General features: G+C 45.8%; 1 protein-coding gene across 1 annotated transcript in view; it reads left to right on the plus strand.

The window, feature by feature from the left end:
- LOC106599727 (PH domain leucine-rich repeat protein phosphatase 1) overlaps window positions 1–17226 on the plus strand; it is an 85580-nt gene extending 68354 nt beyond the window's left edge. Inside the window, exons 6-17 of the mRNA XM_014191031.3 lie at window positions 138–365; window positions 2557–2759; window positions 3228–3288; window positions 3411–3506; window positions 7485–7640; window positions 7964–8164; window positions 8291–8453; window positions 8533–8663; window positions 8799–8912; window positions 9245–9439; window positions 9538–9766; window positions 14683–17226. Of these exons, the coding sequence (XP_014046506.2) occupies window positions 138–365; window positions 2557–2759; window positions 3228–3288; window positions 3411–3506; window positions 7485–7640; window positions 7964–8164; window positions 8291–8453; window positions 8533–8663; window positions 8799–8912; window positions 9245–9439; window positions 9538–9766; window positions 14683–15960 (3055 nt within the window). The 3' untranslated portion in view covers window positions 15961–17226. The remainder of the gene's footprint in view (window positions 1–137; window positions 366–2556; window positions 2760–3227; window positions 3289–3410; window positions 3507–7484; window positions 7641–7963; window positions 8165–8290; window positions 8454–8532; window positions 8664–8798; window positions 8913–9244; window positions 9440–9537; window positions 9767–14682) is intronic.
- The last annotated feature ends 130 nt before the right edge of the window (window positions 17227–17356 follow it).

Consider the following 17356-nt stretch of genomic DNA (forward strand, 5'->3'; position numbering starts at 1 on the left):
CTTAAAATAACAGAGAAATGTCAGCGTGTTTTTTCACACAAAGTTAAAATGCTGTCTTCTCACGTCATGCTCTCTCTCTCTCTCTCTCTCTCTCTCTCTCTCTCTCTCTCTCTCTCTCTCTCTCTCTCTTTCTCTAGCCTGCAGACGTTTCTCCTAGACGGTAACTGTCTGAGTGAGTTACCTAGTGAGCTGGGCTCACTCCAGAGACTGGGCTACCTGGGCCTGTCCTTCAACCAGTTTACCCACGTGCCCCAGGTGTTAGAGCGTCTGGCGTCCATGGAGAGGCTGTGTATGGCCGGCAACAGCCTGGACACGCTGGTGCTGCAGAGCTTCAGACTGCTCCGGGTCAAACACGTCGACCTACGGTACGCAGATAGACAGATAGCTAGACGGACGGACGGACAGACAGACAGAGAAACGGGCAGACAAGCTCGATTCAGATCCTATCTACAGCTCAGTCCAGTCAGAGTATCCTCATAACAAGCAGACGTCAAGTTTTGCACCCAGGCCAAAACATTGGGTGTCCCGTTTTGTCCCCATTGCATGTACAGTAATGGCAGATGCATGCAACTCGTTCACCAAATGAACACCATGCGTGTTTTGTCCATTCTTATGATCTGAACACACCTACACCTAGCCGTAATCACGTCTAAACACCTGGTGGGAAACATTCAATCGCAGAATGTTTATAATCCAGTGCATGTGTAGACACGTTGGTGTTGTCGGCCGGACACGTTTGACTGGACTTGTCTCTCGATTGCAAAATTCAAACAGTGAGAGGAAACTACACTAAACTGTATGGAACAGAACCAGGCTGAACAGAAAGTCGGCAGGGAACAGAACCAGGCTAAATAGACAGTCAGATGGAACAGAACCAGGCTAAACAGAGAATCAGCATGGAACAGAACCAGGCTAAACAGAGAATCAGCATGGAACAGAACCAGGCTAAACAGAGAAACAGCAGGGAACAGAACCAGGCTAAATAGACAGTCAGATGGAACAGAACCAGGCTAAACAGACAGTCAACATGGAACAGAACCAGGCTAAACAGAGAATCAGCATGGAACAGAACCAGGCTAAACAGAGAAACAGCAGGGAACAGAACCAGGCTAAACAGAGAATCAGCATGGAACAGAACCAGGCTAAACAGAGAATCAGCATGGAACAGAACCAGGCTAAACAGAGAATCAGCATGGAACAGAACCAGGCTAAACAGAGAATCAGCATGGAACAGAACCAGGCTAAACAGAGAATCAGCATGGAACAGAACCAGGCTAAACAGAGAATCAGCATGGAACAGAACCAGGCTAAACAGAGAATCAGCATGGAACAGAACCAGGCTAAACAGAGAATCAGCATGGAACAGAACCAGGCTAAACAGAGAATCAGCATGGAACAGAACCAGGCTAAACAGAGAATCAGCATGGAACAGAACCAGGCTAAACAGAGAATCAGCATGGAACAGAACCAGGCTAAACAAAGAATCAGATGGAACAGAACCAGGCTAAACAGAGAATCAGCATGGAACAGAACCAGGCTAAACAGAGAATCAGCATGGAACAGAACCAGGCTAAACAGAGAGTCAGCATGGAACAGAACCAGGCTAAACAGAGAATCAGCATGGAACAGAACCAGGCTAAACAGAGAATCAGCATGGAACAGAACCAGGCTAAACAGAGAATCAGCATGGAACAGAACCAGGCTAAACAGAGAATCAGCATGGAAAGTCCCGTAATCATTACTAGACCGATGTCCTCCCTGCTTGGGAAAGAGCAGGCTTTGGGTGACTTAGCATTATTTGTCTAGTTAATACTTCACTCCTGTCACGACGATGGGACGTTCACTGAAGTGCCTCTGTGTCGTGTTGTCAAGCCCAGGACCAAAGATCACATGTGATTGTAGCTAGAGATGAATATGGTGTGGTCTGTTCTTTGTTGTCGGCCGGTGCGGATTTATCCAGTCTTTTACAAAAAATATGTAGAAATGTGTTGAGTGTCAGGTCATTTGGCACGTCAAGCTGTTACTGAGTAACCCCGATGGGGCATACACAGAGACGGGTCCGTTGAGATCAGATTTCAAGTATAGCAGAGGAGACCTCAGTACATTTATTTGGTCACAATTATGAGATATCAGACCATCTCTTATTTCATTTTTTATGTATTGAACCTTTATTTAACTAGGCAAGTCAGTTAAGAACAAATTCTTATTTACAATGACGGCCTGCACCGGCCAAACCCGTGCGCCGCCCGACGGGACTCCCAATCACGGCTGGATGTGATTCAGCCTGGATTCGAACCAGGGACTGTAGTGTTGCCTCTTGCGCTTAGATACAGTGCCTTAGACCGCGGTGCCACTCGGGAAGGATTGTAGATATTGAACCAATGTGTTCGTTTCAAGTAAAATCAGATTTATCAGATCAGATTTCAAAATCCCCTTAGTTGACAACTCCAAAAAAACACATTGATCTTGATCTGATGAGGGTTAATTAGGCTACGGCCCATACTGCCTACTGTCCAATTATGCTTGACCTCTAACCTCTGCCCTCTGTGCCATCAGGCTGAATAAGATCCGGGTGGTGGTTCCAGACGAGCCAGACCTGCTGAGACACGTGACCCAGCTGGATGTGCGTGACAACGGGCTGGAGGAGCTGGATGCTTCCCTCTTCCCACGCCTGGAGGTCCTCCACTGTGAGAGGAACCACATCGCCACCCTCAAGGTCAAGGGCTCCATGCTCAAGGCCGTCTATGCACAGAACAACGGTGGGTCCGCGTCCCCAGTTAGAGTCCATCGATGCCTGCTGTGCTTGTAAGGATGTAGGAGGGTGACGTTGCCCCTAGACGCTGATCTTGGGTCAGTTTTGCGTTTTCCACACTAATGGTTAAGGCTGAGATTGGCGATAGGTGAAACAAATGCCACTTGCCGCCCCGGGTGAATTGGTTATTCTTTTTGTTTTGAGGAAATGAGCATCCAGCGTCGTCGTAAAGAAATATAACTGCTGTTCTATTGCACGTGCAGGGCGAAAAAACAGCATTCTCTGTTAGAAGTAACGTCTTTGTTGTTGTAATATCGCAAACGGACGTGGGGAGAGCCTACTGCGTCTGGAATTCCTCCTCTATTGCCAGTGTCATTCTCAGTCTCTGTCACCAGCTAGCTACAGCGTCTGCTTCCATTCGTCACGTCACACCCCGTCGGTGGTTTAATGCTCCCTAATGTGTTCTTTTCTATAGAGCTACGGGAGCTGGAGGTCAGCCCAGTGCCCTCCACGCTCACCTACATGGACATCTCCAGGTGAGGCCAACAACTTCCCTTCAACACTCAACATTGCAGAAAATACTTTACGGACACTCTAAAACGTAGCATACTCACAAAGCCTCTTCAAACCTGACCTCTCCCCCTCTCTCTCTCTGTAGGAATCGTATGGAGGCCGTCCCAGAGTGGCTGTGTGAGATTAAGAAACTAGAAGTTCTGGACATTAGCCACAACCTCGTTACTGAGCTCCCAGCACGGTCAGTTTTTCTTGCTCTCTCTCAATTCAATTCAAAGGGCTTTATTGGCATGGGAAGCATTGCCAAATGTAAATCTCTCTCTCTATCTAACGCCAGTCTCTCTCTCTCTATCATCTCTATCTACGGTCTCTCTCTCTCTATCTACGGTCTCTCTCTCTCAATCTACGGTCTCTCTCTCTCTATCTACGGTCTCTCTCTCTCAATCTACGGTCTCTCTCTCTCAATCTACGGTCTCTCTCTCTCAATCTACGGTCTCTCTCTCTCAATCTACGGTCTCTCTCTCTCAATCTACGGTCTCTCTCTCTCAATCTACGGTCTCTCTCTATCTACGGTCTCTCTCTCTATCTACGGTCTCTCTCTCTATCTACGGTCTCTCTCTCTATCTACGGTCTCTCTTTATCGGCGGTCTCCCTGTCTATCTATCTCTAGCTACGATCAGTCTCTCCCCCAATGGCTCAATACTTTTTCAACCAGGAAAAGCCCATTGAGACCCAGAGTCTCTTTTTCAAAGGAGACCTGGCCAAGAAGGCAGCGACCATACATACATCACAGAATGAAAACATACAACAATACAGTACAATACAACAACATGATCCAGCCTAAAAAAAAACAACATTTCACTCCTCTGTAACAGAGTCTCCCATCACAATGTTAATTCATTCAGTGTCACTAACATATCTAGATGAAGCATGGATTGTAGACTATTCCATGCCTCTGGTGCACAAAACGAGAAGGCAGTCTTGCCTAATACTGTGAATGTCCTGGGGACTGCAACCTAACAGACATGGTAACTGCTAGTGGTGAAGGAGACCAGACTACAGAGGTAAAGAGGGAGTTTACCCAAAAGGGCTTTGTAGATGAACACATACAAATGTAGCTTTCTGCGCATATAAAGTGAGTTCCAACCTACCATTTGATACAAGGTGCAATGGAGGGTGAGTGACTTGGCATTTGTAATAAAGTGCAAGGATGCATGATAAACAGAGTCCAGTCTCTGTAAGACAGAGGAGGCTGCATGCATATACAACAAGTCACCATAATCAATTACAGAGAAAAGTGGCCTGAACAAGCTTCTTTCTAGCCATAAGTGGGAAGCAAGCCTTAATACGAAAATAAAAACCCAATTTCAATTTAAGCTTCCTCACAAGATTGTCCACATGAACTTTAAAGGACAACTTGTCATCCAACCATATACCTAGGTATTTGTAGGATGACACTTTCAATGGATAAGCCACCAGATGTGACACGGCTAACCTTCTCTGGTAAAGGTCATGCATTTAGTTTTTTGTAGATTCAAGACCAGTTTGAGGCCATGAAGGGAGGCCTGCTGTGACTGAAAAGCAGTCTGGAGCTCTTCAACAGCCTGAACCAGAGAAAGAGCACAGGAATATATGACTGTAGCATCTGCATATAGATGTCACTTTGCTGGTTGCATCCCATTTCCCAAATCATTAATAAAAAATTGAGAATAACACAGGAGCTACAATGGAACCCTGGGGCACACCTCTATTAATCTCAAGAAAACTAGACTTGTAATTGTCAGTATATACACATTGTGTTCTGTCAGAAAGATAGTTCCTAAACCACTGTACTGCCCCATCACTGAGACCAATGTTACTGAGTCTAGTTAGCAACAATTCATGGTCAACTGAATCAAATTCCTTTGATGAATAAACAAACAGAGCAGCACAATGTTGCTTTTTATCAAGCACATTCATGTCTTTTGCCACTGCCATAGCTGCAGTTGTGGTGCTGTGCCCCGATCTAAAGCCAGACTGAACCCCGCTCAGTATGTTCTTTTCAATTACGTTTTTTAACTGTGAGTTCACTAGGGATTCATAGACTTTGGCCAGGATAGGGAGTTTGGAGATAGGACCATATTTATTAGCACTTGCGGGATCTCCAACCTTTAGCAGCGGGAGGACAAAAGCTGATTTCCAAATGCTGGGTATTGAATTGGTCAAGAGACTCAAGTTCAGCAATAATACCAGCTGCTATCTTTTAGAGGTAGGGATCCAGGTTGTCTGGACCTGCAGACTTTTTAGTGTCTATTGCCTTTAGTGCTTTATAGACCTGAGCAATAGAAACAGGCTCAAAGTTCAAATGGTTCACGTGTGGGCCTATGTCATAGTTGAGTGTAACAGAGCTTACATTAGAGGCCTGGACCCCACAATTATCAATAACTGAACCAGCAGATATGAAGTGCTTGTTAAAAACTCCTACAATATGGGCTTTATCCTTCACTTCATTAGAATCCATCATTAAATGGTCAGGAAGACCAGAGGATACATTAGAACCTGACACTGATTTGATCGGCGTCCAGAACTTGGCAGGGTTCTCTGCGACTGCGTTTAGATAGAAATTTGATTTGGACTTCCTGATCAATCCTGTGCTTTTGTTTCTTAGCGCTCTGAAGGAGGCCCAGTCAACAGGAGCATTTGTATGCCTAGCTTGAGCCTAAGAGACATTTCTCTTTCTAATTAATTGTCACGTGCGCTCCCTCTCCGGCCTCTAGTCATCAGGCTGCTGATTATTGATCACACCTGTCACCATCTCCACGCGCGTCGGCGCCTAATGACAATCACCTGGACTCCATCGCCTCCTTGATTACCTACCCTGTTTATGTCACTCCCTTTGGTTCCTTCCCCAGGCGTTATTGTTTCCGTTTCTTGTCTGTGTGCTGTTAGTGTTTCTTGTTTTGTGTTATGTTCCGTTTATGTATTAAATATTCACTCCCTGTACTTGCTGCCCGGACTCTCAGCCCACATCGTTATATTCATTCCGCCAAGTTATCAGGAAACCAGGAATTCTCCCTTCCACTGATTCTGAATTTCTTCACAGGGGCATGCCTCATTTTGTTTTGTGTCTCCTTTCCTTTGTAACCAATAATAAGTCAAAAGACTGGATGGGTTTTCACCATGTGTATTCCAGCTCTCATGTCCTGCCAGATCAGTGATCATGGAGGGAAGGACACAAGGAACGGAAAAAAGGAAGCTAGTTTGGAATGTTGAGACGCAGCCAGTGGTCTCATTTAGTCCCTCTGGACACTTCGTCGTATGCCTGTGTGCCCTGCTCATGGATAGTCTTCTATCCCCAACTAAGCGTCATGAATCAACCAGATAGCCTTTCATCACCATCCCATCCTTTCTCTTTTTATATCCCCTTCTAGTTCACTTCAGATGCTCCTTCCTTCCTTCCTTTCTCACTGTATTATTCTCTCTCCCTTTCTCTCTTTCGCTCTCTCTCTCTCGCTCTCTTTCTTGTTCTCGCCTTTCTCTTTCTCACGCCGTCTCTCTCTCTCGCTCCATCTCGCTCTCTCTCCCTATCCCCTATCTCCCTCTGCAGATCTATATTTTACTCAGGAAGTGTCAGAATGACGAATCTTAGCTGCAGGCTCCACTAGAGGTGCTGATATGTTCTGTTTTCATGTCTTCATCCCTTCCCCACCCCCATCCCATGCCTTCTGTTACGACCCAGTTTAGACGCACATCACGCGCACGGAAACGCATGCACACGCCACCCCAGTAGACCAGCTGCACTGTGACAGTGTGTCTGTGTGTCTTCGGAAGCACAGAAGGTCTTTTATCTGCGTTAAGCACGAGCCACATGTCGGTTTATCGCCAATTCCCTAAACGTATGCGTCTTCTTTCTGAAGATTTATCGGTACATCTTGTACACGCATACTTTCCTTGTCTCCACGCCTTTGTCTTTACTGATCTGAACACACAGACTAAGTGAAGGTAATATGAAGGCATTTTCTTTTACATTTTTCACCTGTCCCGCTCTTAACTTCTTTGTCAGTACAGTTGGAGAGAAGGAGAAGAGGCAAGGAAGCCACCTGAGACTATTGAGATGCAGCCCCAGTTTCTCTCCCTGTCTGACTCTGACCATTGAGATGCAGCCCATGTCCCACCCATTGTGACTGTGATGTTGTTACTGGTTTGACGCTGACGTCTCTCCACTCCCCCCTACTGGCAGGTTGCTGTGTAGCAGCAGTCTGAGGAAGCTGAGTGCAGGACACAACCACCTGCAGAAGCTGCCTGAGAGAGTAGAGCGCCCACTACTGGAGGTGTTAGACGTACAACACAACCAACTAGCAGAGCTGCCCTGCAACCTCTTCCTCAAATCTGACAGGTAACACAACATTATGAACATATATCACATATAGGATGGTAAACATACAGTGAATATGATTACATGGTAGTGAATGAAAGTCGGTGTGTATAAAAGTAAATGAATGATATGCCTGTATTGTTGAGAGATAGTACGGTCTGTGATGTTTGTATCAATATAACAGCATGATGACAAGAGGTGTCCTTTAGTTATTACCCCAGTTATTTAATAGTTATTCTAAGTTACTACACCTGTTATTACAAGTTATTACACGCTATTACTATCCCTGCTAAAGTACGTCTAATGGTTGAAAGACTGACGTTGGAGCTCACTTCCTGTTACAGTTTACGGTGCCTGAATGCCTCAGCCAATAAGCTGGAGCACCTGCCTCCCTCCAGCCTATCAGAGGAGAGCAACAGCGTCCTACAGGAACTGTACCTCACCAACAACCGTCTGACTGATAAGTGTGTTCCCTTACTGACGGGACACACACACCTCAGAGTACTACACATGGCCTACAACTACCTGCACACCTTCCCTGCCAGGTGAGTGGATGTAGGCTACATCACACACACACATACCAAATAACTGCTTCTTTGTCTACCTCACAATACAGTTCACTGTCTCTTATACATACATATTCACTGACTCTCCCTTTTCCTTCACTGTAGTAAAATGGCCAAGCTGGAGGAGCTGGAGGAGCTGGACCTGAGTGGGAACAGGCTGAAGACGGTGCCCACCACCATCATGAACCTCAGACGTATGCACACACTCATCGCCCACTCCAACACAATAGAGGTCTTCCCCGAGGTCATGCAGCTTATGGAGATGAAGGTAAGTGTGTCGCGCATGCATATGCATTTGTGTGTGTGCGTGCGTGCGTGTGTGTTAACCCTCTCCTGTCTCTCCTCAGTGTGTAGATCTGAGCTGTAATGAGCTGAGTGAGATCAGCCTGCCTGAGAACCTGCCTCCTAAACTCCAGGAGCTGGACCTGACAGGCAACCCTCGCCTCAACCTGGACCACAACACCCTGGAACATCTCAAGTAAGTCTTCTGTTAGTGTAGACAAGTTGTGATTAAAGATGGAATCTAATTTGAATTCTTTATTTGTTTGTCTGTGTATCTGTATTCCTGCACTGTGATCGTTTTGATAAGTATCCTCTCTCCTCTTCGTTGCAGTAACATCCGCTGTTTCCGCATCGACCCGCCCCCGACCTTCTCAGCCAATGAGGCGTCGGGTGGGCCGGCTGTGTGGAGTCATGGTTACACAGAGGCCTCGGGCGTCAAGAACAAGTGAGTAACACACTACGCTACACTACACTACAGGATACAGTCACATCATGTGTGAATCAAATGGACCACCATGGGAGAGCTTTCAAAACACTAGCAAAGTTACCATGGTGACTAAGACGAATACATCAGTCAGTGAGGTCAATGGGGGGTGGGCAGTAGAGATAGTCTGGGTGGGTGTATGCACACGTCCATCTGTCCGTGTTTGTGACAGATGTGAGAGAGAGAGGCAGTGCTGTGGAGCTACAGTATGTGTTAGACTCTAAACATTCTCGAGGGCATATTATTAACATTTTTGCGTGTCTGTGTTTTTGTGCGTGTGTGTGTGTTTCCAGGCTGTGTGTGGCCGCCCTGTCGGTGAACAGTTTCTGTGGGAGTCGTGAGGCCCTGTATGGAGTGTTTGATGGAGAAAAGAACGTGGAAGTGCCATACCTGCTGCAGTGTACCATGAACGACGTGCTGGCCGAAGAGCTACACAAGACCAAGAGTGAAGAAGAACATATGACCAACACGTTCCTCGTCATGCAGAGGTATGTATGGAACACACAAAGAGAAAGAGACATACACCTTCACATTTAGACAGTATCAGATAGTCAACCTTCTCCTTTTCTGTCTGTCTGTGCCACAGGAAACTGGGTACGGCAGGGCAGAAGCTGGGTGGCTCGGCAGCCCTGTGCCACATCAGACACGACCCCACCGACCCAGGCGGCTGCTTCACCCTCACCGCTGCCAACGTAGGCAAGTGCCAGGCCATCCTGTGTCGGGACGGCAAACCACTGCCCCTCTCCCTGCTGCACAACGTAGGCCTGGAGGAAGAGTACCGACGCATAAGACAACACAACGCCATCATCACTGAGGTACACAGGGAGGGGTGTGGAGGGAGAGGAGAGGTTGAGTGTATTATGCGTGTTGTGTGGGGGTGTGTAAGAGGCTGTTAATTTAAATGAAATAGTACTGATATTATAGCTTGTGATGCACATCAATTCTGTTTCACTTTAAATTCTAGAACCCCCAAGGTTAAGCAGGGCTCCACATCCAGGTACATTTTCCAGTGTCACACTAGGCCAGTAGCAACAGAAAGCTACTTGCCCGAATGAAAGAAATACTGGCCCGGGTCCAGATCTAACAGTAAAGCGAATGATGCGTACATCATTTCAATTAGCAAGAGATTTTTTATTTCATTTGAGCTGGGCAGGAAACCTTTACTATACATGGTCCATGCAGACATTCGCAAGTCAAATTGAAAGACTTTCTTTTCAAGCACTTAATTGTAATTTTCAAGGACTGCATTGTATATTTAATTGTTGTAATAGACTATAGAAAAAAACTCCCCCCAAAATGTATGCAAAGAACTAACCATTACCATAATACATTTTTAATAGGCCTTCCCTTTAATAGGCATTCCCTTTAATAGGCCTTCCCTTTAATAGGCTTTCCCATTGGCATTATGCATTGCCATTCATATTATTTTTACATTCTAAAATATCTCAGAATAATGTGGACATTGCCTGACTAAATACACTGCATGCACCGTTAGTCCCCTGTGCATGCTAATGAAGTCTGTCCATGTGGTAGCTAGTCAGTCTAGCCCTTTGATATGTTGTCTTGCCCATAATAAGCACACATGGTTATTTAACTGAAATGTCGGGAAACAAACAAAAGCGTTCATAAAAACGAATCAGAAATGAAATCACGGAATAATTCTATTGGAGCAGTAGAACTTCTAAATCTGCTAGCCTACCACAACGTCGAGGACTTTTCAAGGACCAAATGCCTGATTTCATCCATTGCATGATGACTGATTTACACATCGCAAATATTGAACCAAGACTTCTGGTTTGTATACCCATTGTTTTACTGCTAGATATCATAACTTGGAACATCTTTCCAACCCAGTGGTGATGTAAATCTTGGTGGGGCAAACTAAAAATATTTTTTTTTGATGCATGCCAGCAAAGCCACTACACAACAAAATACACTAAACAATACATTAATTGCACTATAACAGTGACAAACGGTGCCCACAAACTGTTAGGGCCTACATACTGTAAAGCTGTCCCAACAGCAGAGCTTTCTTTTCAGCACCATGGAGTGAATCCTTACCCCCGCTACACCTGGCTATCAGCGGAGCCTTGTCTAGCACCGAAACAGTTCATTCAGCCTCAAGCAGACAATGAAAGTGCTTAAAATATTCAATGATTACATTCCTCTAAAATAGGCTACAGGTGCACCACCAAGTCAGAACAGTAGGCTAAGTTATGAGGGTGGAAAGTGACCAAATTATTAGGGTGAGGCACATGGGCTACTAACAGCTTATTACACAACATACACATTACTTTCTTGGCTACAGTATACATATCTCCCTGGCATATTACATAATTTATGCAGCAGCATACAAGACATTTTTGGACTCACCTTGTTGTGCTGTGCTCACTTGGACAGGAAGGAGGCGCAGCGGTCCTTCTTGTGCGCTCTGGAAAGAGGTCTGAGTTCCCGACTTGGAATTCCGAGTTGGATGACTGTTCAAAATTATTTTCTGTGTTTTCCCAGTCGGAGATAGTTCCCAGTTCTCTTGAACTCACTGAAGTCTGGGATTTCCCAGTTCCAAGTTTCCAGTTGTTTTGAACGCAGCAGAAGTCCTGCTGGATTGACAGCATTGCCAATGTATTCAAACTTGAACAATTGGATACCACGAAATTGTGGAGAAAAAGGGGGTAAAACAGTTTAAAAGTATAAACATTTACATTCAACACCATGGGCGAGAAGTTACGATCTTGTCTCATCACTGCAACTCCACTACGGACTCGGCGAAGGTCGAGAGCCAAGCCGCACTGCTTCTTGACACACTGCTCGCTTAACCCGGAAGCCAGCAGCACCAATGTGTCAGAGGAAACACTGTCGAACTGACAACCAAAGTCAGCTTGCAGGCACCCGGCTCCCCACAAGGAGTCGCTAGAGCACGATGAGACAAGGAAATCCCGTCCGGCCAAACCCTCCCCTAACCCGGACGACACTCGGCCAATTGTGCGCCATTCACCGTCCAATGGGTCTCCCAGTCACGGCCGGCTGTGACACAGCCTGGGATGGAAACTCGAGGCTGCTGTCGCGCCTCAGCACTCATTGTTGAATTTGCGATTTCTAACTTGTTATGTAATGTTTATGTCCAATGGCCGATGAGCACCGACACGTTTTATCTATAATTTTTCAAGGATTGAAAAGGATTTGCCAGTAGATTGTCGACTTGATTCATGATGACTGCTTGTCTAGCTTGCTAGCTAAGATTTTGAAAGTATGATGTTGACATGATCTGTCCAATCAAAGCAACTGTAGATATAACGTGATTTGACATCATCTTATCTGTGGCCAATGATCTTGAGCCTTCTTGGATGGGCACTTCTAATGTAAGTCTATGGCAGCACCCAAGGGACATGAATTTTCAAGCTCTACCAGTAGATTTGTGTCCCCATGAGTGACAGAACATTGAGCCAATCACGACACAACAAGAGAACATTACCAACCCCTACGCTCTGTATTTTCTGCTGGCTACCCCTCCACCACAGAAAGAACTGAGCTAGGCTGAAACACCTGCGTTTTGGAGCGGCCTTACTCAAGAAAGCAAAAAAGAGACCATGTTTGTATGCAGCCTTATTAATAACCTGTTATGGCTAGGGGTTCCGCTAGCAGAACGTTTCCACAACATCCGGTGAAATTGCAGAGCGCGAAATTCAAAAAAGATTATTAGAAATATTTAACTTTCATACATTCACAAGTGCAATGCACCAAATTAAAGCTTAACTTCTTGTTAATCTAGCCACCATGTCAGATTTCAAAAAGGCTTTACGGCGAAAGCAAACCATGCGATTATCCGAGGACAGCACCCCATCAAACAAACACATGACAATTGCCTAAGAACACAGCCATGAATAAAGAATGGTACCAACACATCCTCCGAGAGCAACTTCTCCCAACCATCGAGGAACAGTTTGGTGACGAACAATGTATTTTCCAGCATGATGGAGCACCTTGCCATAAGGCAAAAGTGATAACTAAGTGGCTTGGGGAACAAAACATCGATATTTTGGGTCCATGGCCAGGAAACTCCCCAGACCTTAATCCCATTGAGAACTTGTGGTCAATCCTCAAGAGGCGGGTGGACAAACAAAAACCCACAAATTCTGACAAACTCCAAGCATTGATTATGCAAGAAGGCCAGCATCCCGGAGTCTCCTCTTCACTGCTGACGTTGAGACTGGTATTTTGCGGTACTATTTAATGAAGCTGCCAGGACTTGTGAGGCGTCTGTTTTTCAAACTAGACACTAATGTACTTGTCCTCTTGCTCAGTTGTGAACCGAGGCATCCCACTCCTCTTTCTATTCTGGTTAGAGCCAGTTTGCACTGTTCTGTGAAGGGAGTAGTACATAGCATTGTACCAGATCGAGAAGTTTGTTGGCAATTTCTCGCATGGAATAGCCTTATTTCTCAGAACAAGAATAGACTTTCAGAAGAAAGTTCTTTGTTTCTGGCCATTTTGAGCCTGTAATCAAACCCACAAATGCTGATGCTCCAGATACTCAACTACCGTAATTTCCGGACTATTAAGCGCACCTGAATATAAGCCGCACCCACTGAATAAAAAAAATATATATTATTTTGAACATAAATAAGCCGCACATGTCTATAAGCCGCAGGTGCCTACCGGTACATTGAAACAAATGAACTTTACACAGGCTTTAACGAAACACGGCTTGTAACAAAAATAAATAGGCTTTAATGAAACACGACTTGTAACAAAAAATACTAAATTAGCACTAAGCTTTAGTTGTCTTTTTGCACTGAGTTAATTCCTTACGCTGCTGTTTCCATCGTCTTATCATCGACTCATTAAGACCAAGCTCCCGTGCAGCAGCTCCATTTCCTTTTCCAACAGCCAGATCAATCGCCTTCAACTTAAAAGCTGCATCATATGCATTTCTCCGTGTCTTTGCCATGATGAGGGTGACAAAATGACTACCGTAATCAGAATGATGGGAAGTTTGAGAGCGCTTGATTTAATCTAAACAGTAAACTAAAAAGTTGTTTGACCTTAACCCGTTCGGCAATTTCATTGGTCTAATGAAAGCTTCATGCCGCCAAAACACTGAGCACGTCACAGAATGTGTTTTTTTGGAAAAACAATTTTGAAAGCGGGAAAAATCCATATATTAGCTGCGTCATTGTTTAAGCCGCGAGGTTCAAAGCCTGGGAAAAAAGTTGCGGCTTATAGTCCGGAATTTACGGTAGTCTAAAGAAGGCCAGTTTTATTTCTTCTTTAATCAGAACAAGTTTTTAGCTGTGCTAACATATTTGCAAAAGGGTTTTCTAATGATCAATTAGCCTTTTAAAATGATCCACTTGGATTAGCTAACACAACGTGCCATTGGAACATAGGACTGATGGTTGCTGATAATGGGCCTCTGTACGCCTATGTAGATATTCCATTAAAAATCAGCCGTTTCCAGCTACAATAGTCATTTACAACATTAACAATGTCTACACTGTATTTCTGATCAGTTTGATGTTATTTTAATGGAAAAAAAATGTGCTTTACTTTCAAAAACAAAGACATTTCTAAGTGACCCCAAACTTTTGAACGGTAGTGTATGTGTTAGAAATACTAACTGCTCCCACTGTAAACATACTGTGTGTGTATATGTTTCTCGGAGGGGTTGGGATAAAGCAGAAGACACATTTCTATTGGACAATAAAGTAATCTTCTTCCTCTACCCCTCTAGGACAACAAGGTGAATGGAGTGACAGACTCCACCCGCATCATGGGCTACTCCTTCCTGTACCCGGCGGTGATCCCACGGCCCTATGTCTCCAAGGTAACCCTCACCCCGCAGGATGAGTTCTTCATCCTGGGCAGCCGGGGATTGTGGGATTCTCTGTCGCAGTCGGAGGCGGTGGAGGCTGTTCGTAACGTCCCAGACGGCCTGGCTGCAGCCAAGAAGCTGTGTACGCTGGCTCAGGGCTACGGCTGCACTGACAGTCTCTGTGCCGTGGTGGTCCAGCTCTCTGTGAGCGAGGACTGCTGCTCCTGCTGCTGCAGCGACGCTCCCCAGCCGCCCCCCAGCCCCGGCCTGGGCGGCTACCCCTCCTCTGGGGGTTCGTCGATAAAGGAGCGGCCCTCAGGGGACGGCTCCCTCCCGGTCCCTCCGTCTTCTTGTAGCGAGATAAGCAGTGAGATTAGTACCAGTGAGATGAGCAGCGAGGTGGGATCCACAGCCTCCTCTGACGAGCCTCCCCAGAGCTCCCTGGTGCTGCTACACGAACAGCCCCACCACCACCAGCTCCACCTGCACCACCAGGCCAACCAGCTCTCCCTCCAGGCCCAGCACGCCGCCCAGCCCTGCCCATACCCTCACCCAGGCTCAGAGCTCCCTGCCCGGGGCTGCTGTGCACTCCACCCTGCCTGTCTGAGCGGCTCCTTCCAGAGGCAGCTGTCCAGTGCCACCTTCTCTAGCGCGCTGTCTGACAACGGGCTGGACAGTGAGGACGAGGAGCCCATCGCCGGGGTCTTCTCCAACGGGAGTAGAGTGGAGGTGGAGGCCGACATCCACTGCCTTAGGGCTGAGGCCTCTTCATCATCAGGATGGGAACGCCTGCTGGCCCTTCCTCCACCTCCTCCACCCTGCACCCCGGAACCACTGGAGGAAGGGGTGGAGCTGACCTTGGGGGAGGCGGAGACAAGGGAGCAGAGAGAGGAGGGCTGGTCAGTGGGGTCTGGCAGAAAGGGTGATGATGGGAAGACCCTGGGCAAGAGGAGGGGAAATGGCTCTGTGGCCCCTCAGGAGAAGAGCCACAACCTGATCGAGGTGGCAGCAGACGCCCCTTCTAAGAAGGGCGGAGGGTACTTCACAGCCCCCGCCCAGCCCGACCCGGACGACCAGTTTATCATCCCTCCAGAGCTGGAGGAGGAAGTCAAGGAGATCATGAAGCAGCATCAGCAGAAACAACAGAAAGCACCTAGCCCCGACCAGCCTGCAGACTACTACGACACACCCCTCTGAGCAGACACACCCCCTAATGCAGTCTACTACAACCCTCCACTATGTTCCTGCAGACTACTAGGACACACACCTGATAAATCCCTACAGTGGATAATCCCTACAGAGTCTGCAGACTAGCTGAGTAACCTATGTATCTGAAAAACAGCACCTTGTTGAGCAGTCAGACTACAAGCGCTCAACCCGTTCCTGAGACCACATCACTGGAGTACCATGCACTGTAACCTGCTCCACCCCTTTCCCCAAAATGGCCTATAGGATAGGACATGCAAATGAGACCTTTAAGATAACCGAACCCTATAGGGTATCCTACTTATGGACACACCTTTTATGGTCCAAAGTAGTTCCACTACTACTCAGACTATACGGGATGTTGTTTTTACATTAGACAACAAACCTATGAGTACCAATGTAATCAACACTAGTCTCTCTGCAATAGGGTTAGTCTACCACAACACACAGTTAATATGGATAATATGATTACATTCTTTTTTTTAAACTTACCATATCTTTTAATGTGAAGAAAATTAAGTCACTTTTTAAAAATGAAACACGGAGACACAATCTTATTATCAATGAAATACATTTGAATGGTACACACCAATCTTAACACGCTTAACTTTTGTAGATAGGGCACTTAATGATACTGTATTTTTTCAGTAAATCCTGGCTCTTGGCCTGTAAAAAGGCATAGAAATTTTTGTAGAAATTTGAAAGACTAACTCCTAGGAGTTGCATACTCTTTATGGTGACCTAGTCACTTTTACTAATCTTCTCTGAGAGAAATTGTGATTTTTTTTTTCTCCAATGATTGTAAATAAGAGAAATGTTGTATGCTGATGCTTTTAAAGGAACTGTGTACCCATATGTCTGTGGATGGATTTAGTGGTGTGGAGGGGGTGTGGGTCAGACCAGGTTCAGCCATTATGGAGAGCTCACCTTCCTTTCTCTCCTAGACATACAGAGTTATGCTCAATACACACACACACACACACACTATTATACAGTACAAGCATACACAATTCACAGTGGTTCTTCTCTTTCAGTTCTGTCTTATATCTTGGTTAGTCAGCAGTCCCGCTAGTGTGCTCAACACACACACACACACACAAATACACACAGTATTCCGTCCCACCTCCCTCCTAACTGTTATCACCAGCATGACTGTGTCCAGTTCAGTAATGCAAACAAATTCTATATCCACATGGAAAGTAAACCACACAAACGTTCCTGTCTTTGGTATAATAAATCTTACATTTGTGAATATAAGCTTCGTTGTTCTGGTGGTATTTGTATATTTTGGGGTCAAAATTCAAATTCTGTCTTCTGTGTGTGTGTGTATTTGAAACAAGTGTGTGTCTGATATTTTCAATGTACGGCCCTTTTGTATTTTTCAGAT

This window comes from Salmo salar, chromosome 03 (assembly GCF_965601325.2).
Source record: "Salmo salar chromosome 03, fSalSal1, whole genome shotgun sequence".
NCBI classification, from domain to species: Eukaryota; Metazoa; Chordata; class Actinopteri; order Salmoniformes; family Salmonidae; genus Salmo; species Salmo salar.